Source organism: Capra hircus, chromosome 3 (genome assembly GCF_001704415.2).
Source record: "Capra hircus breed San Clemente chromosome 3, ASM170441v1, whole genome shotgun sequence".
In the NCBI taxonomy this organism is placed as follows: Eukaryota; Metazoa; Chordata; class Mammalia; order Artiodactyla; family Bovidae; genus Capra; species Capra hircus.
The window spans coordinates 10,475,960-10,497,599 of record NC_030810.1 but is presented as its reverse complement, the minus strand read 5'-3'; the positions used below and the strand labels follow the sequence as shown (position 1 = coordinate 10,497,599).

Genomic DNA, 21,640 nt, shown 5'->3' with positions numbered 1-21,640 from the left:
GGGTAAGGGTATTTGCAAAGTATACACACAAATCATACAACTCAGAAAACTCAATAGAAAAATTACAATTAAAAAATAGGCAGAGGATCTAAATAGACATTTTTCCAAAAGGGACATACAAGCTGCCAACAGACACATGGAAAGATGCTCCACATCACTAGTCATCAGGAAAATGCAAGTCAAAACCCACAGCAAGGTATCATCTCAAATCTATCAGAATGACCATCACAACAGGGACAAGGGAACCCCTGTGCACTGCTGGTGGGGCCACTGTGGAAAACAGTATGCAGCGTCCTCAAAAACTGACAACTGAACTACCATTTGATCCAGCAATTCTGCTTCTGGGTATTTTTTACCCAAAGCAAACAAAAAACACTAATTCAAAAAGATATAAATGCACCCCTATATCTAATACAGGATTACTGACAATAGCCAAAATATAGAAGTGTCCATCAAGAGAAGGATTAATTCACTCAGCTATAAAAAAGAATATAATCTTGCCATTTGTGAAAACACAGAGTGTGCTATGCTAAGCGAAAAAAGTCAGTGAGAAAAAGACAAATAGCGTATGATTTTATCTGTATGTATAATCTAAAAAAATAAACTAACAGACAAAACAGAAATAGACTCCAGCTACAGAGAACAAGTTCAGTTCAGTTCAGTTGCTCAGTTGTGTCTGACTCTTTGCGACCCCACGAACTGCAGCACACCAGGCCTTCCTGTCCATCACCAACTCCTGGAGTTCACTCAGACTCACGTCCATCGAGTCCGTGATGCCATCCAGCCATCTTATCCTCTGTCGTCCCCTCCTCCTCCTGCCCCTAATCCCTCCCAGCATCAGGGTCTTTGCTAATGAGTCAACTCTTCGCATGAGGTGGCCAAAGTACTGGAGTTTCAGCTTTAGCATCATTCCTTCCAAAGAATACCCAGGGCTGATCTCCTTTAGAATGGACTGGTTGGATCTCCTTGCAGTCCCAGGGACTCTCAAGAGTCTTCTCCAACACCACAGTTCAGAAGCATCAATTCTTCGGCGCTCAGCTTTCTTCACAGTCCAACTCTCACATCCATATATGACCACTGGAAAAACCATAGCCTTGACTAGATGGACCTTTGTTGGCAAAGTAATGTCTCTGCTTTTGAATATGCTATCTAGGTTGGTCATAACTTTTCTTCCAAGGAGTAAGCGTCTTTTAATTTCATGGCTGCAGTCATGATCTGCAGTGATTTTGGAGCCCATAAAGATAAAGTCTGACACTGTTTCCACTGTTTCCCCACCTATTTCCCATGAAGTGATGGGACCAGGTGCTATGAACTTCATTTTCTGAATGTTGAGGAAATTGGTGGATGCCAAAGGCAAGAAGGGTGCGGGTAATTAGGTGAAAAGGATTAAGAGATACGAGATTTCAGTTATAAAGTAAGTCATGAGGAGGTAATATGCAGCATACAGAATATAGCCAATAATACTGTAAAAACTTTGTATGGTGACAGATGGTTACTAGAATTATAGTGATCATTTCATAATGTATTTAAATGTCAAGTCATTAAGTTACACACCTGAAACTAACATAACACTGTACATCAACTATATTTCAATTAAAAAAGAAAGGAATCTTAAAAACTCCACCACACCTGGTTCTGACTCTTGTTTTTGTGAAGGTGGGAAGAACCTCAGATAGGTCATCTTGGTACTGTACTTCAGAGTCCTCGTCCGTCTCATCACATGGGCAAAGGAAAGCTTCAAGTGCTCAGTAACATTCTTTAGTTGAAAGTATTTGGTATTGAAGAAAAGGAGGGTGTTCAAGAGGACAATTGGTGAGTAAGCGCCCAGCTGTTTGCACTCCCACAAATGCTCTTCTTCAATGCGAGAGAACATGTAACCTGAACAGAACAGGGAAAAAGAAACAGCACTAAGCTCCTGCTAAAAGGGACTACGTAATTTCTTTAATTCTCAGACAGGAGGATACTAAGGAAAACACTGATTGTTCCTCTCTTTGCCCCTCTTCCTCATACATAAAAACAGAAAAAGCACTGCAAAGAAAAGGCCAGATGATTCCAGTAAAACAGACACTGTGAGCACTCCCCTCAAACAGTTTTAATCTATTGTTATTTTAGACCAGGGCATGGTCAGTTTTTCCTGTTAAGAGCCAGATGATAAGTATATTAACCATTGTGGGCCATAAGGGCTCTAAACAACTTTGTTGTTGTGAAAGGTAAGGAAGTATACACAATACAGAAATAAATAGGTATGGCTATTTGTAAATTTTATTTATAGAAACAAATCTGAATCTCATGCAATTTTCCCATGTCACAAAATATAATTTAATTTCCCCCAACTATTTAGAAATGTAAAAAAATATTTTTAGCTCATAAACTATATAGAAACAGGCAAAAGGCTAGATCCAGCCATGAGGTGCAGTTAGCAGACTCTGGTTTGAGATCATTAACTGTTAATCATCAATACATCAATACTGTTAACTGCTTCAGTTTTATTTGGCTAAGAACATTAGAAGGAAGCTCCTATTTAAAACTTATATTAAGAGAAATTACTTCACAATAGTTTATCTGTATTTTTCCTGAAAAGCAGAGGTCAGAAGAATTAAAACTAGTCTATTTTTAAACACAGCTTTCTCATGATATCCGTTAAACTCAGGTCTTTCCTAATGTTCTCTCCCCAATCTTCTTTGTTACCACCTCTCATTCTATTCTTGGGAGACTGCCCAGAAATACATTATTTGTTACTTCCAAATATAGCTTCTTAGCTCCTCCTTTGAAAGCTAAATGCATCATGCCACTGAATTTCTTTTAATGCTTCAAAGGTTCTTTGTAGCCCAAGAGAAGGGGACCACATTTCTGGGCATTACATTCAACCTCTCCATCCACAGGCAAGGAGCATGAGAGCAGGAGTGAATTAGGGGCTTGTCCAAAGACATAGGGTCATAGACAATTCAAGGATGAAGACTTAACTCTCTTAACAACCAGTTCAGGGTACTTCTTTCAAACTACTGAAAAAGATCCACTGCTAACAGAGTAGCATCTGTGGCAGCTACTGGTACAGGTTACAACTTTACCAATACGACCATATCAAAGATGGTTTCTAAAAAGTAAATGTAACCTTTAGTTGTTTTTTTATATCTAGTAGTCATTATCTATTCATGTACTATATGCAAGATATAGTTTTATTAAGTAACTGATAATAAACCAAAGATTTTCTCCTCAAAAGTCCAAATATAAGTCAAGACAAATATAAAATGAACAATTTACAAAAGACAACCATAAAAATTAAGCAATTTAAGAAGGCATATCATGAAAAGAATCAAAATATAATCATCCTACCATTAGGAAGTATTGTAGGTTCCCATATTTTCAAGAGTTTGGTAAGTTCAATCATAAATCTGGAATAGGGCTCAGTAAAAATGTTATCTATTCTACCATTTTCAAACAGGTACTACAAGAGAAAAAAATGGAAACATATATGTTGATACAAAGAAAACATAAAATTTTAAAAATATATGTTTAGGAATATAGTTTACCCTTAGTTTCTATCCTACCAATACTGTGAAATATTTTAAGGATACAGTCAAAACAGCAGAATTCAGGCTAAAGATCCTTTTTACATGAATTAACATTATCTTGACCACTGAGCTTGTAAGGTAAAGTTTTGTATTTCCTTTTAAAAACAATTATTTAAAATAATAATAATAAATCAGTACCTTTCAGTCACTTAATAAAACTGATATACTAAAAACTGGTCTTAATTCTTATTTCTCAAATCATTTTTTAATTCTCAGCGTCTGAGATGTACTCTTAGAAGTTTGTTTGCTTTTTAATCTAGTTATAAGATCACTCCCTGAAAATAATACAGTTAGCTAGTGTCAGGTGACCCGAGGGTACTGAAATTGTAAAACTATTTATTTGGAGGCTTCTAACCACAGCTCTCAACTCTCTGCCCCACAAGCCAGCCTTCACAAAGTTCAAGACTAATTATAGGACATAAAAGTATGCTAATTATAACCATCAAGAATCATTTCAGAGAGGAAACAAGCAATAGCTTGAGTAAATTACTGTTAAATATTTTGAGGGTGCAGGTGAGGTCAGATGAAATCACTCAGAGAAATAAAATCAGTAGAATGTGAGACGAACACAAAGTAGCATAATTATAAGCTAAAAATCTTGGTGTCTTAAAGATATAGTATTTTAAACATTTATCTATGACTATGTTGGTTTCCTGCTTTCTTGATCTATATGACTTGCTGTAAATTTTCATTTCCACCGAAGTTTATTCTGGCTAATAAAGATTATATACCATTTAAATGTACACTTTTATAGGTCTCTTTAAAGGCAATTTATGATCATATTGCCAGATTACAGTTTTGCTGTTGAAAAGTATGCATTTCCTTTTTTATTTTAATGAAGTTATTTTTACAAGTTAAAAATATATCCTCATTATGAAAAGAGTTTAAAATATAGAAAAGGTGGAAGAAAAGTACATTCAGACTCATTACTCAAAAGCAACTACTATCAACAGTCAGGGGGTTATTTCAATCTTTAAAATATTTTCCTTTATGAATACACAGAGTTGAGTTTTTATACAGTAACTCAAATATAAGTACATATAAAATACATGGTTAAAAAAAAAAAAAATCACAGGGCTTCCCTGGTGGTCCAGTGGCTAAGACTCCATGGTCCTAATGTGTGGGGCCTGGGTCCAATCTCTGGTCAGGGAATTATTTAGATCCTACATGCTGCAACTAGCAGCCAAATAAATATATCAATAAAATAAAGAGAAATATTAAAAAAAAATCACTTCTCCCTTAGATCAGGAACAAGATAAAAAGGCCACTTCTATTCAACACTGGATAGGAAATCCTAGCCAGAGTAACCAGGCAAGAAAAAGAAATAAAAAGCACTGAGATACAAAAAGAAGAAGGAAAACTATCTCTATTTGCAGTGACATGAACCTATATATAGAAAATTCTAGAGTCCCCAAAAATATGCTGCTGCTGCTGCTAAGTCGCTTCAGTCGTGTCTGACTCCGTGCGACCCCACAGACGGCAGCCCACTAGGCTCCTCTGTCCCTGGGATTCTCCAGGCAAGAACACTGGAGTGGGTTGCTATTTCCTTCTCCAATGCATGAAAGAGAAAAGTGAAAGTGAAGTCACTCAGTCGTGTCCAACTCTTAATGACCCCATGGACTGCAGCCTACCAGGCTCCTCCGTCCATGGATTTTCCAGGCAACAGTACTGGAGTGGGGTGCCATTGCCTTCTCCACCCCAAAAATATAATTAGAGCTAATAAATGAACTCAATAAAGCTGCAGAATACAAGCAACATAAAATCAGTTGCAATCAATGATCCAAAGAGAATATTTAGAAAATTCCATTTACAACCTTATCAGAAATAAAATACTTGAGAAGAATAAATTCAACCAAGGAGATACACATTTACACACTTATAACTATATAAAACTTCTGAAATTAAAGAAGACCTAAGAAAAACATCTTGTATTTATGGATCTAGAGACAGTATTATTACACTACAGACAGTATTACTACAACACCAATACTTCCCAAAGTAAACTACAGATTCAATGCAATCCTATCAAAATTCCAAAGGTTCAGATTTTCTTTTTTGAAGAAATGGAAAAGTCAATCCTAAAACTGTTATGAAATTGTAAGGAATCTCAAATAGTCAAAAGAATCTTGAGGAATCACACTTCCCAATTTGCTACAAAGCTACAGCAATCAAAACAGTGTGTATTGCCACAAGAATACTCATATGACCAAGAAGTATTAAAAACTGAAAGTGCAAAATAAACACATACACATTTAGTCAGATGATTTCTGGAAAGGATGTCAAGACCAGTGAATGAAGAAAGAGTGGACTCTTTAACAAATGATGCCAGGAGAACTGCATATCCACATATCCAGTTAGCCCTAATTCAATATATCCCCGTGTTATTCCCTTAGTTGTGTCTGACTTTTTGTGACCCCATGGACTGTAGCCTGCCAGGCTCCTTTGTCATGGAATTTCCCAGGCAAGAATACTGGAATGGATTGCCATTTTCTTCTCCAGGGGATCTTCCTGACTCGAGGATTGAACCCAGGTCTCCTGCACTGCAGGCAGATTCTTTACCACCTGATATACCTCACCTGATAGAATAATCATTCAAAATGGATCGGTGATCTAAACACCGATCCACTGACTTATACATAAGCGCTAAGACCATAAAACTTTTAGAAGAAAACACAAGCAAATCTTCATGAACTTGAACTTCCCAATGGATTTCTTTAGATATATCACCAAAAGAACAAGCAACAATAGAAAAAATAAACAGAACTTCATCAAAATTAAAAATGAAAGTATAAGAAAGTATATGAAACTGAAAAGAAAACCCAGAAAAAATATTTGACTCACAAATCTAATTCAAGTTTACTATCCAGACTATAAAAAGAGATTCTACAACTCAGTAACAAGCAAACTACTCAGTTTTAAAACAGGCAAAAGATTTGGACATTTCCCCTGAAGAGACTATACAAATGGCCTCATACATGAAAAAATGCTCAGTGTCATTAGTCATTAGGGAAAAGCAAAACAAAATCACAATAGGATACCACCTCACACCCATCAGATGGCTATTTCTTCTTAAGGATATTAACAAGGCTTGACAAGTATATGGAGATAATGTAACACTCAGAAATTGCTGCTGGCGATGTAAAATGGTGCAGTCATCTTGGAAAATGGTTTGGTGGTTCCTCAACAAGCTAAACAGTTACCATTTGACTCTAGAATTCCACTCCTAGGCATATAGTACCCCAAAGACATTAAAACAGGTGTTCAAACAAAAACTTATATTTGAATGTTCATAGCAGCACTCACTATTTAGAGCAGCCAAAAGGTGGACAGGACTCAAATGTCTATCAGCACTTTCCCAACCACAGAATAATTCAACCGTTTTAAATGGGAACAAAGTACTGATTCATATTACAAAATGGATGACCTCTGAAAATGTGTTAAGTGAAAGAAGCAAGGCATGAAAGTCCACAAACTGTAACTTTCCACTTATATGAAACATCTAGAATAGGCAAACCCATAGAGACAGAAAGCACATCTACGGTTGCCAAGGGCTAGACAGAGGAGGTAAGAAGGGAAAGCATAATGGGTAAGAGGTTTCCCTTTAGAGAAATAAAATTTCAGAACAAGATAGTGATGATGGTTCCACAACATCCTGAATGTAATGAATTATATACTTTAAAATGGTAAATTTTATATTATACGTATTGTACCATACTATCAATATTATATTCCATATACAATTTTGTAAGTTACTTTTCAAAATGTATGTCTCCAAGAATTTTCCATGTCAAAACATATAGAAGTTATAGAACCAATTCATTCCTTTAAAACTACTGTTTGATATTTAATAGTATGGATGTACTATATCTGATTGAATCATTTCATGAACACTAAGGTGGTTTCTAGTTTTTTGCTGTTAAAAATGTTACAATGAAAACACCATTATGTGTTTTCCTAGGTAACTGTAGTAACTTCTTTGTGGGAAAGATACTGATCAATAGATTTGCTAGACTGAAGAATCTATATGCACTTCAAGTTTTAACAGCCACTGTCAACTTGCCCTCTGAAAAGGCCTCCAACAGTGCACATGTGTCTTCACTAATACTTAGCATTATCAAACTTCTCAATCTTTCAAGTTTTTTAATCCATCTGATAGGTGAAAAATTTCCCTGATTACAGCTGACCACTATTTTATATTAGAGAGGCAGCCCAACACAGTAATCATAACACGGACCCTAAAGCTGAGCTGCCTGCGTTCACTTCACAACTTGGCCCTGCCACTTACTACCTTTAAGACCTTAGGCAAGTTATTTAACTCACTGTGCCTCAGATTCTTCAGCAGAAAATGATATTAGTTCTTATACATCATAAGGGTGTACTAACAATTATGTAAGTTAATATATGAAATGGGCTTATATTAAAATATAACATACAAAGTAAATGATTATTAAATATTTCTGATACACTTTATCTATCAGAAATCTTTTGATTTTCTTCTGATACTTGACTGTTTCTTTTGCCAATTATCCCTCCTACAGAACGTTAACAGTGGTGGTCAAGGTATTGATATTAAAGCTGTTATTTAACTATACATTTTTATGTATTTTCAAAACTCTTTACAATTAGCATCAGTTCAGTTCAGTTCAGTTCAGTTCAGTTGCTCAGTCATCTCTGACTCTTTGCAAACCCATGGACTGCAGCACACCAGGCTTCCCAGTTTATTACCAACTCCCGGAGCTTACTCAAACTCATGTCCATCAAGTTGGTGATGCCATCCAACCATCTCATCCTCTGTTGTCCCCTTCTCCAGCAACAGGGTCTTTTCCAATAAGTCAATTCTTTGCATCAGGTGGCCAAAGTATTGGAGTTTCAGCTTCAGCAGCAGTCCTTCCAATGAATATTCAGGACTGATTTCCTTTAGGGTGGACTGGTGGGATCTCCTTGCAGTCCAAGGGACTTTCAACAGTCTTCTCCAAAACCACAGTTCAAAAGCATCAGTTCTTCAGAGCTCAGGTTTCTTTATAGTCCAACTCTTACCTCCATACACGACTACTGGAAAAACCATAGCTTTGACTAGATGGACCTTTGTTGGCAAAGTAATATGCTGCTTTTAATATGTTGTCTAGGTTTGTCATAGCTTTTCTTCCACGGAGCAAGTGTCTTCTAGATTCATGGTGGCAGGCTCCAAAGTCTATCACTCATTGTTTCCCCATCTATCTGCCATGAAGTGATGGGACCAGATGCCATGATCTTAGTTTTCTGAATGATGAGTTTTAAGCCAACTTTTAAGCATAACCATATGTTTATAATGCCAACTTTTATAGTATAACCATATGTTTATAATGAGGAAAAAATAAAAAAGGGAACAAATTTGAGATGTAAACATAAGTAAACTTTTAAAATTCCCTAAAAGGAATAAGTTATAGGTTAACAAAAGTTTATTTCTTGCCAAAATTGCTAACAAGTTTGTAATTACTTACTTTCTGTAAGTCATCTGAGAATTTGCTAACCTATAGTATTGTTACAGAAAGCCATTTATTAATATAAACAAATAACAAGAGAAATATACTAGGAAAAAACTTTTAACAGGTTTATGATTCACCTCACCAATAGAATATATACAGCAGAGTGTCTACATGTAAAGTACTCAAATGTTTTTTATTGAAATTCCTAGCAATGAGCACATTTTGATTATACTCATAATCATTAGATTATTAATAAATACCAAAAAACACCTTATTTCTTGATATATGTATTAATAAAATTAGGAAATGTTCTTTAGATTCTTCATATTATAAACTCCAAAGAAAGGAAGTGTGGTCAGAACGTTTGCAACTTTTACCTAAGCAAAATGCATGTTGACACACACAGAAGGTTCTCAAATTTTGCTGAAAGAATCCATAAAAATCCTCTTATATGTGACTTTTAAAAATATTTTTTACCATCTAGAAACTGGATCAAAACATAAGGGAAACTTATTAACAGGTGCCATTTTGATTCCATGAACAACCAACGCTGCTTGCATAACCAGCTACAATTCAGATATGTTATTCATCAGCAACATACTTATTTCATACATAAAAATGAATTTCAGATATATTAACAATGTCGATCTAAAAAACTCCAAATATTTTAGAAATTGATGAGAATTTAAATATTTAAATACAAAGACCACTCTAAGCAACATGGAAAATATAGGAACTACAAAGGGAAATATATCCATACTGGACTATATAAAAATGAAAACTTTTTGAATAGTGTAACATACAGAAAGACCAAAAGACAAAAATACACTAGGAAAATTTAATCTCATAGTAGAATCAATATCCCTAATATAAAAGAGACTCTACAGATCGGGAGGAAAAATCCAAATGACCAACATAAAAAGACATTTTACTTCACAAAAATTGGAAAAAACACATGCTGGATCCACAAGTTAACATTTTCAAAAATTCCATCAGAATAATAAACATTAGAAAGAGGACTAGTAAAGAGGATTCAAGAAACAGGCATCACACTGCTGGTAAAACCATAAGCTACCATAATTATCCTGGAAAGTAATCTGAAAATATCTTATAATTAGAAAAATATATGCTTTAACCTAGAAATAAAAGCACCAGATCATTAGGTATGCAAAAAAAAAATTTACTGAAGCACGGTTTGCAAGAGTAAGAGAAGAGGAGGGAGAAACTCCTGAATATATAAAAGAGGAAAGGCTGAATAAATGTTATGTTCATATTCTGCAATATTATGTGACTTTCTTTCTTAAAGCAAGGAATCTGATTTATATTCATCCAAGGGATACACAGACTGAGAATAGTAAGCTACAAAAACTGGGTATAGTATAGGCCCCATTTTGAAAAAAACGAAGCAAAATAAAAACTGTTAAACATCTACACACATGTATAAACATATATTGCACAGAAGATAACGAGATAAGTCAACAACACTACAATAAAAATTACCAAAAGAGAAGATATAGGTCACATATCACACTGCAAACACTGATTACCTCAGGGAGTGGAAATGGACATATTAATTTTTCTTATTATGCCTTTGCTTACTGTTTTAACAGTTAACTGAGTCCATACTACTTGTATAATTAAAAAAGGAAACTTTAGCAACAAATAAATGACTAAATAATACCCCCTGAAATACAAAGGGAATAAAATTTGGCAAATAGAGAAAAAATAATCAATTACATTCAGAGTTCCATCATTCCAAAATAATAACCACTGTAAATACTTTTCATATATTTCATTTTACTATGTTATTTATGTGAATGGCTGATAAACCACTATGTTAAAATATAGTGATACACATACACTCTTACTTTGCTCATTAATGCTTTAGTATTAAGATTTTTATGTTACTAGAAGTCACTTTGTAAACCATTTTTATTGGGGGCATAATATATAACTTTATAAATATACTATACTTTACTTTGGTGGACACTGAAGTGATTTCCAGTTTTGGGCAATGATGTCTGAACTTCAGACTTTTGAGAGATTCCCAAAAAATGAATTATTGGTGAAATAATATGAACATTCAAAAGTATTCTTGAAACATACGCTCAAAACTGCTTTTTACAAACTATGTACTATTTATCATGAACTATGAAGGTGAACCTCCATCTCACAGAACTTGTACCAACGATGAGTATTTTCATTTTTCGACTTTTGCTAATGTGATAGATAAATATTGACATATCTATTCTAATGTGAATTTAAAGTTTAAATGAGACTACAAAATTCATATAAATACATACATATATACACAGAGTCACCTATCTCACTTCTTTTGTGAATTGCTATTAGGCCTATTTTTTTCCATTTAGCAATAAAATGAACCAACTTCAATTTCTGTTACTCTAACAGTCTTAATTAAACTTATAAAAGGTTTACGTGACTAAGACTTTTAAATCAGGGTCAGTGGTTCATTAAGAAGAGAGTATAGGAGCAATACCAAACACACAATATATACAATACTTTCTCAGCTTAATTTATAAGTTCTACCAGAATTATTAAAAATGTAATAGTTTACATAACAACTGATTTCATACCTGCTGAATTCCAAGGCACAAGTATAAGATACTGTCTGGGTCATATTTTTCACCATTTGGTCTCCGCACTTCTTGAATAAACTGGCATAAGCCTAAACTCAACTCAGCAAAAGTGCAGGACAGAATATCTTCCTTCAGCTTGATAGAGCGGACTGTGGAAAGGTAGAAAACATCTGAAATACTAACTTATAAGAAAAATAATAACATTACTCAATTCACTAAATAAACACTGACTACACTGCCCCAGGTATTGTGGTATACACTAGTGAATACATGGATTAAAGACAGATACTCATCTCAAGGCTTTTTTAGTTGAAGAAATAAAGATAATTTAGCACATATGATATAACATTTAAATAAAATGTCTTATTTAAGTAAAATTCTATGAAAACAAATAAAGGCCATCTAATAGTGAAGAGTCATGTTAGATTCCAGAGGATGTTAAAGGTGGAGAAGAATTAAACATGTAGATTAAGAATTTCAACTTGAGGATATAAAAAGATTTCCCAAAGTATATTCCACAAAATACTAACCATGTGAAAGCTCAATAAAACTGAGTTTCTAAGATCTGATAAATTTGGAAAACAGCAGTATATTATATCTGCCTGTGAAGAATTCACAGTATGTTTTAATATATTAAAGGCTCAGAAGATATCTGTAAAAGGAATGCTATTTAACTTTAAGTCATATTTATTTGAATAAAATACATTTCAGATTACATATTAACAACTTCATGCTTTTGAAAATGCTGGAAAATACAGTATGTGCTCAGCCACAAAACTGAAAGGGTTTGGAGACTCAGGAATATAGGAGAAAAGTAAAGAGGGCAGATCATGGTAAGCCTCATATATTTATATATAAAGATTTTGAAGACAACTAAGAATTGAATTGCTTCCCAGGTGTCTCAGGGGTAAAGGATCCTCCCACCAATTCAATAGACAGAGGAGATGTGGGTTTATTCCCTGGGTCAGGAAGATCTCTAGAGGAGGAAATGGCAACTCACTCCAGTATTCTTGCCAGGGAAATTCTATGGATAGAGGAGACTGGTGGCCTATAGTCCACAGTGTCACAAAGAGTTGGACATAGAGCAAAGGAGCACACCCACATATGACCTGAATTAGTTTTAGGCATGAGAGTTATCTAATTTGATTTTTAGAGATCTTACGGGAACAGACTGGTCCACACTGTGGGATGAGTTAAAACACCCTTTCCAGTTCCTGCTTTTCCACATGTAAAAAAGACTACATGTTTCCAATGGTACACTTGAGCTTCCCTGAGTTGGTTTTGCAAATTTAAACAGGTCATTCATGAGGGCAAGGACCATGTTTGACCTTTTTACCTCAATATGTACCACCATGCCTGATACATGACAGATAAATACAGTAAGTATTTTTCTGGAAGAATGAGTAGTAGAAATGAGTAGGCATCCTGTGTGGCTACTGCATTTAGGCCTGGCAGTCTAATACAATATTACTTCTCCATTCTCACTACCCCTCCTTTCTCAAAACTGTTGTGGCTCAAAGTGCAAAGTGAAAGGCCTAGTAAACACCCATGACGTGAGCATTTTTATATCACTCTGAAGCAGAGAGATTACACTTGATCTGTGGGAACTCAGTCAGTCAGTCACAGACCACAGCAGCAACTAACTGCTCCAATGAGGGTAAACTGAGGTGAAGCGAAGAATACATGCAATCACCCAGGTATCAGAGAGAAGGTACAGTTGGAAAGGGGTGAAAAATTTAGTTACACACTCATGCATTCCTGCCCTATCTCATTCCACAAAGACTTCATAAAATAATTTCTTTGTGATAAACAAATGATATATAAACAAAATTAAAAAGCAGAACAAAAACTGAAAACAAAATTTAGAACATAAAACAAAATCCTGGAAAGAAGAAATCTAATGATTAGGGTTCTAAACTAACACAGTGTTGCTTTGTTTGAACTGTTTATTGGGTTCCAAATTTCTTGGCACCAGAAGTGAAACCTGCAAACACGGTCAATCATATATAGCTCCTTGATGGGAGAAACTATAGAAACAGCAAGGCTTTCCCAGGTACTTTTCTTAACAACAACAATAAAGAAGTGTTCCACTGGTTTCCACATGGATTAGTCTACAGATATAGGACTCAAAAAAGAGAGAGATTTGAGGCACTTCCACAGTGTTAGAAAAAGACACAAAATTTCTTATATTTGTATAAGAAACTCATGTCTGAAGATAATAACCTTCCCTTAATAACAAGTTCTTGAAAACTGAGAGTGGAGACTAATTTCGCTTTTTAAACATAAACTTCAAATTTCAAAGAATTTAAAATTTCCATTTATAAATTTAAAATCAACGATGATATTATAAGCAATTCAGATCATAAGGAGAGAAGCATTTTACCTTTACAGCCTGGCTCTGAAGATTCTTGAGAGAGTGCATGGTCTTGAGTACTTCCTAACGGCTCAGAACACGGGCTAGATGAGGCATGTTCAACTCCTGACATGAAAAGAAAAGTAAATGAGAAGTTTAAATAAAGATGGAAAAAAATTAAGCAAAGCCAAAATCAAAGCTTTATGGGATTTTTGACTTAGTATTTCTCCCCTTTGAGTAGGTTTATGAATTTATTAATCCGTATTCCTCCCACCCCTAAATCAAGACACAAACTCATGCCATGTATTTACCGCCACATTTCAGATCCCCCTGCTCTTCCTTGGCATTTTTCCACTGAACCCAGTTCTTCCAGGCGTTTACCCCATACATGTATTTCAATGTCATCCCAGACACTGAGCACCCTTGAAAGGCTCCTTGAATAAGACTCCTGGGCTCCACAGATACTATAGACTTCTTCCGTCCCTGTAAGAATTTCCAAAATTTTATAGAATATAAATTTAGTTTTGGATCTTTAGGAATCATTGTTTGCAAAGATAGAATGGGCATAAATTTACAGAAAATGGCCTCAGTATTACATCCCTGAGATTCAGAGTTCTTATAGCTAGAGTTTTAGAAGTTTCCTACTCCTATCCACAGGAGAAAAAAAAAAAGAGAAAACTGAAGTGTAGAAAATAATACTGTAATAATCAATAATATTTGAGTATTTATTTACTATCTTCCAGATACTAGAATTACAAAATAAGGTATGAGGTATGAGTAACAGTTATTACACTCAGGTCTATTTAATGGAATAGATGAACAGATGGCTATAAAACAACCCTCAATCAACTCGCTAACTACACTGGAATTCAGCAATTAAAACAATAAAAAAATAATGTTAGCAAAATCCATTAAAGTCAGAATTAACCAACACATGTTAAGAAATCAAAAATGCAATTAGAGAATACTCTGAATTTAAGTAAAAATGAAAACAAAACATATCAAAATTTATGTAATAATGCTAAGCAGTGCCTATAAGGATATTTATATTTATTAAAATGCTTATATGAGAAGAAAGTCTGAGATCAATAAGCTAGCTCCTATGTTAAGAAACTAGATTAAAGACTACATTAAAACCCAAATTAGTAATAAAAATAACAGCAAAAATCAATTAAAAAATAGAGGAAAAGATTAGTAAGACAAAAAAGGTGGTAATTTTAAAAGGTTAAAAAAATTGGTAAATCTCTAGCCAGAATGATTATAGAGATGAGAGAAGATACAAATTATCAACACCTGATTCCACAGACAAAGGGTAACAAAAGAAAACTGTGAACATCCTGATGACAATAAACTAGACAGCTTAGAAAAACTGAACAAATTTCTTGAAAAATACAACCTAACAAAGCTTGCTTTAGAAGACATAGATAATGTAAACAGCCAGAGGAATTCAAATTGTATTTTAAAACATTCCCACAAAAAAACTCCAAATCCAGATGACTTCACTGCTAAAGTCTACTCAAGAATTAAAGTAACTATATAAATTGTATTTCAGAAAACAGAAGAGGAACAGTAAGTCACTTTACATCACTATTATCTTGCCCAAGGGCAGATAGAGTCATTACAAAAAAACTACACATCAATACCAGACCACCTGACCTGCTTCTTGAGAAACCTGTATGCAGGTCAGGAAGCAACAGTTAGAACTGGACATGGAACAACAGACTGGTTCCAAATAGGAAAAGGAGTATGTCAAGGCTGTATACTGTCACCCCCAGCTTATTTAACTTCTATGCAGAGTACATCATGAGAAATGCTGGGCTGGAGGAAGCACAGGCTGCAATTAAAATTGCCAGGAGAAATATCAGTAACCTCAGATATGCAGATGACACTACCCTTATGGCAGAAAGTGAAGAGGAACTAAGAAGCCTCTTGATGAAAGTGAAAGTGGAGAGTGAAAAAGTTGGCTTAATGTTCAACATTCAGAAAACGAAGATCATGGCATTTGGTCCCATCACTTCATGGGAAGTAGATGGGGAAACGGTGAAAACAGTGTCAGACGTTATTTTGGGGGGCTTCAAAATCACTGCAGATGGTGACTGCAACCATGGAATTAAAAGACGCTTACTCCCTGGAAGAAAAGTTATGACCAACCTAGATAGCATATTAAAAAGCAGAGACACTACTTTGCCAACAAAGGTCCATCTAGTCAAGGCTATGGTTTTTCCAGTGGTCATGTATGGATGTGAGAGTTGGACTGTGAAGAAAGCTGAGCGCCGAAGAATTGATGCTTTTGAACTGTGGTGTTGGAGAAGACTCTTGAGAGTCCCTTGGACTGCAAGGAGATCCAACCAGTCCATTCTAAAGGAGATCAGTCCTGGGTGTTCACTGGCAGGAATGATGCTGAGGCTGAAACTCCAATACTTCCTCATGCGAAGAGTTGACTCATTGGAAAAGACCCTGATGCTGGGAGGGATTGGGGACAAGAGGAGAAGGGGACGACAGAGGATGAGATGGCTGGATGGCATCACTGACTCGATGCACATGAGTTTGGGTAAACTCCAGGAGTTGGTGCTGGACAGGGAGGCCTGGTGTGCTGTGATTCATGGGGTCGCAAAGAGTCAGACACGACTGAGCGACTGAACTGACTGACTGACTGACACATCAATAGATCTTTTAAACTGACATACTTAAAAACTTATACTAGCAAACTCAATTCAGCAATATATATAAATATAAAAACATCAAAAAGAGACTACTGTTCATCCCATAAATGCAAGGTTAGGTTTATCACTGAAAAAAAAAATCAATGTTTTTCACCATTTAAAAAGACTTACAAAAGAAAAATCAGACGATCATCTCAAGAGATCACCTGACTAAGTTCAAAACACGATCACAAAAGCTGAGTAAATCAGAAGAGAACTTTCTAACCTTGATAGAGGTCATCTATGAGAGAGACTGCCATCTACAAGAAACCTGTATGGAGGTCAAGAAGCAACAGTGAACCAGACATAGAACAGTGGGCTGGTTCCAAACTGGGAAAGGAGCATGTCAAAGCTGTATACTGTCACCCAGCTTATTCAACTTATATGCAGAATGCTGGTCTGGATGAAGCGCAAGCTACAGTCAAGCTTGTGGGGAGAAATATCAGCAATTTCAGATATGCAGATGACATCACCCTTATGGCAGAAGGCAAAGAGGAATTAAAGAGCCTCTTGATAAAGGTGAAAGAGGAGAGTGAAAAAGCTGGCTTAAAACTCAACATTCAAAAACTAAGATCATGATATCTGGTCCCATCACTTCATGGTAAATAGATGGGGAAACAAAGGAAACAGTGACAGACTTTATGTTCTTGGGCACCAAAATCACTGTGGACGGTGACTGAAGCCATGAAATTAAAAGACGTTTGCTTCTTGGGAGAAAAGCTATGACCACCTAGACAGCATATTAAAATGCAGAAACATTACTTTGCCTACAAAGGTCCGTCTCGTCAAAGCTGTGATTTTTTTAGTAGTCATGTATGAATGTGATAGCTGGGCAATAAAAAAGGCTGAGTGCTGAAGAACTGATGCCTTCTAACTGTGGTGCTGGATAAGACTCTTCAGAGTTCTTTGAATAGCAAGGAGAGTAAACCAATCAATCCTAAAGGAAATCAACCCTGAATATTCACTGGAAGGACTGATGCTGAAGCTCCAGTACTCTGGCCACCTGATATGAAGAGCCGACCCATTTGAAAAAACTGATGCTGGGAAAGACTGAAGGCAGCAGGAGAAGCGGATGACAGAGGATGAGATGGTTGGATGGCATCACCAACTCAATGGACATGAGTTTGAGCAAACTCTGACAGTGAAGGACAGGGAAGCCTGGTGTGCTGCAGTCCATAGGGTCGAAAAGAGTCAGACATGAGCAACTGAACAACAACAAGAAATATACAGGTAACACTGTATTTAACATTGCAAGGCTGAACTCTTTGTTAAAATTGGGAAGAGGCATGAAAGCCTACCCTCATATTAAACACTGATCCCAGTTAATGCAATAAATCAAAAAAAGAAAGAGGAGCTTCCTGGTGGTCCAATGGTTAAGACTCTTGCTTCCACTGCAGGTGGCACAGACTCAATCCCTGTTTGGGGAACTATGATCCAACATGCCACATGGCATGGCCAAAAAAAAAAAGGCAAAATAACAAATAATAATTTTAAAAAAAAAAAAAAGGAAGAAAATACCCTGAGATTGTAAAGGAAAAAATCTAAACTTTCTTAATTCACAGATAATACAACTGTGTAGGTAAAAAATCCCATAGATTTTAGTTGAGCAAAATCACCACATATAAAGTCAATATACAAATCCATCTCTATTTCTATATGTCAATGAAGAACACTAGACAAGGAAATTTAAAAACAATGCTACCCACAACAGGATCAAAAATATATTAAAATATTTACTAAGTATAATTTAACAAAGTGTAAGACTTGTACAATGAAACATAAAAGTACTGTTGGGAGAAATTAAGATAATCTAAACAGAATAATCCAAATTGGAAAGGAAGAAGAAAAACTGTCAGTGCTTGCAGATAACACAATACTACACACAGAAAATCCTAAACACACCACTAAAAAGCTACGGGAAGTCACCAATGAACTCAATAAGGTTGTCTGGTACAAAATCTAATGCATTTCTAGACACTAACAACAAACCGTCAGGGAAATTTTAAAAACAATCCCACTGACAACTGCATCAAAAAGAAGAAACTACCTAGGAATAAATCTAATAAAGAAGGCAAAAGACCTGACTCAGAAAACTGTAAGATGATAAAGGAAACTGAAGATTAAACAAGTAAATGGAAAAATATATCATCCTCATGAATTAGAATATTGCAAAAATAATGATACTACCCACAGAAAATGACAGATTCAATGCAAACAATTCAAAATACCAATGGCATGATCCACAGAACTAAAACAAACGATCAACTATATGGTCAATTAATCTATGACAAAAGAGGCAAGAATATATAATGGAGAAAAGACTGTTCCTTCAGTAAATGATATTAGGAAAACTGGAGAGCTACATGGAAAAAAATGAAACTGAACTACTTTCTCACACCATATACAAAATTAAACTCAAAATGGATTAGAGATGTAAATTTAAGGCCTGAAACCATGAAACTCATAGAAGAAAACACAGGCAGGAAACTCTAGCAATGGTTTTAGTAATATTTTTCTAGACCTGTCTCCTCAAGCAAAAGCAAAGTAAAACAAAACAAAAATAAATAAACAAGTGGAGACTCATCAAATAAAAAGATTTTGCATACCAAAGGAAACTCTTAACAAAATGAAAAGGCACCCTACTGAATAGGAGAGGATACTTGTCAGGTACGTATCTAGAAAGGAGTTAATATACAAAATATAAAAAGAACTTAGAGAACTCATAGAAAGAAAAAAATGCAATTAAAAAATGGTCAGGGGAGCTGGACAGACTCTTTTCCATAAAGACTGCCAACCGACATTTGGAAAGATCCTCCACATCACTAATTATCAGGAAAATACAAGTCAAAACCAACACGACATATCACTTCACACCTTTCAGAATGACTGTCATGAAAGGGACAATAAAGAACAAGTGTTGATGAAGATGCGTAAAATGAGGAACCCTTGTGCAATCTTGGTGCAAATGTAAATTGGTTCCACCATTGGGGAAAGTGGCATGGAGCTTTCTCAAAAATTAAAAATATTAATAAGACTATCATATGATCCAGAAATTCCACTTCTGGGTATTTTCTACCCAAAGAAAACAAAAACACAAGTTCAAAAAGATATATATGCACCCCTATGTCCACTGCAACATTACCAACAACACCCAAAATATGGGAACAGCCAAGTGTCCTACATGAATGGATAAAGAAGATGTGGTGTGTATACACAACACACACACACAGTTGCATGCAAAGGAATTATTAATCAATCACAAAAAACGAATGAAATCTTGCCATCTGTGACAGCACAAACGGACCTAGAGAATATTAAGGTAAGAGAAAAAAATTGGACAGAATGTAAATACTATATTATTTCACTTATATCTGCAATCTAAAAAATAGGACAAATGAACAAAAACAACAAAACAGAAACAGAACCAAACATACAGGGAATAAACATGGGGTTGTCAGAGGGGAGGGTGCTGGAGCGATAAGAGACACAGGTGAGGGAGATTAAGACGTACAAACTTCAGTCACAAAGCAAATGAGTCATGGTCATGTTAGGACACGTACAGCGTGGGGAATACAGTCACACAATATTTATGTAATATCTCTGTATGTTGACATATTGTAACTAGACTTAACCTAGTGAACATTTTGAAATATGTACAAATGTCCAATCACTACGTCACACTCCAAGGACATAATGTTATGGGTCTATTATATTTCAAAACCAAACAAATTCTTAGAAAAAGAGATCAGATTTGTGGTTAGCAGAGGCACAAGGGAGAGGGAGGTGGAATTGGATGAAGGCAGTCAAAAGGCACAAATTTCCAATTTTAGGTAAGGAAGTACTAGGGATATAATGTGCAACATGATACATATAATGAACACTTCTCTATATTATATATGAAAGTTGTTAGGAGTAAACCCTAATAATTCTAATAATAAGGAAAAAACTTTTTAAAAAAATATCTTTAATTCTTTATCTATATGAGATGATGTATGTTTACCATCTTATTCTTATATTCATTTCATGAAATGTAAGTCAGTCATATCATTATGCTATATACCTTAAACTTATACAGTGCTGGATGCCGAATATATTTCAGTAAAACTGGAAGAAAATAAAATGAATCATGGAAATGGGGGGAAAAGTTGTTTTTCACTATTAAGCAAAGAAAAAGTCACAGAATAGGAGCAACTCATATTTGATACAAGAATTATATCCATAAAAAAAAAAAACACAACTCCATAAGACACCTAACACCCCCCAATGCTCAATAGTTTTGAACACACACTTTATCAAAGATACACAAATACCAATATACATTTGAAAAGATGCCTACACATTAGTCATGAGGAAAATAAAAATTAAAGCCATAAATTAATATCACTACAAATTTACTAGAATAACTAAAATTAAAAATTGATAATACCAGGTGATGATAATTGATTATAATTGATAACTGATAACAACTGATAATAATTGTTATTATCAATAACAATTAATAATTGTTAGTAAAGTCATGGAGCAGACAGAATTCCCAGACTGCTGGTGGGAATTCAAGATGGTACACCCACTTCGGAACACACTTTGTCAGCTTTCTTACAAAGTTAAAAATACACATCAGACCTCACAATTCCATCCCTGGACATTTTTCCCCAAATGAAAACATATATTCTTCACAAAGATGTTTATATTAGAATGTTCACAGCAGCTTTATTTAAAAACACCCAAACTGGAAATAACCCAAATTTCCATTAGCTATTAAACAATTATATAAACAATAGTTTATCCATAAAATGAAATACTCAGAAATAAAAAGCAATGAGCTAGTAATACATGAAACAATATGGATAACTCTCAAAAACACTATGCTAACTGAAAGAACCCAGATACAGAAGAATACAAATTATGTGACTGCATTTATATGAAATCTTAGAAAAAGTAAAGCACT

At 35.0% G+C, this 21,640-nt stretch overlaps 1 protein-coding gene across 3 annotated transcripts in view; it reads right to left on the bottom strand.

The window, feature by feature from the left end:
• The window catches only part of ZMYM4 (zinc finger MYM-type containing 4), a 167,482-nt gene that overhangs the window by 15,236 nt on the left and 130,606 nt on the right, over nucleotides 1-21,640 (bottom strand). For all 3 annotated transcript variants that reach the window (XM_018041376.1, XM_018041385.1, XM_018041393.1), the window contains 5 exons: nucleotides 14,302-14,473; nucleotides 14,021-14,116; nucleotides 11,635-11,786; nucleotides 3,334-3,445; nucleotides 1,630-1,878 (listed from right to left, as the gene is read on the bottom strand). In XM_018041376.1, coding sequence (XP_017896865.1) covers nucleotides 1,630-1,878; nucleotides 3,334-3,445; nucleotides 11,635-11,786; nucleotides 14,021-14,116; nucleotides 14,302-14,473 — 781 coding nt within the window. The remainder of the gene's footprint in view (nucleotides 1-1,629; nucleotides 1,879-3,333; nucleotides 3,446-11,634; nucleotides 11,787-14,020; nucleotides 14,117-14,301; nucleotides 14,474-21,640) is intronic.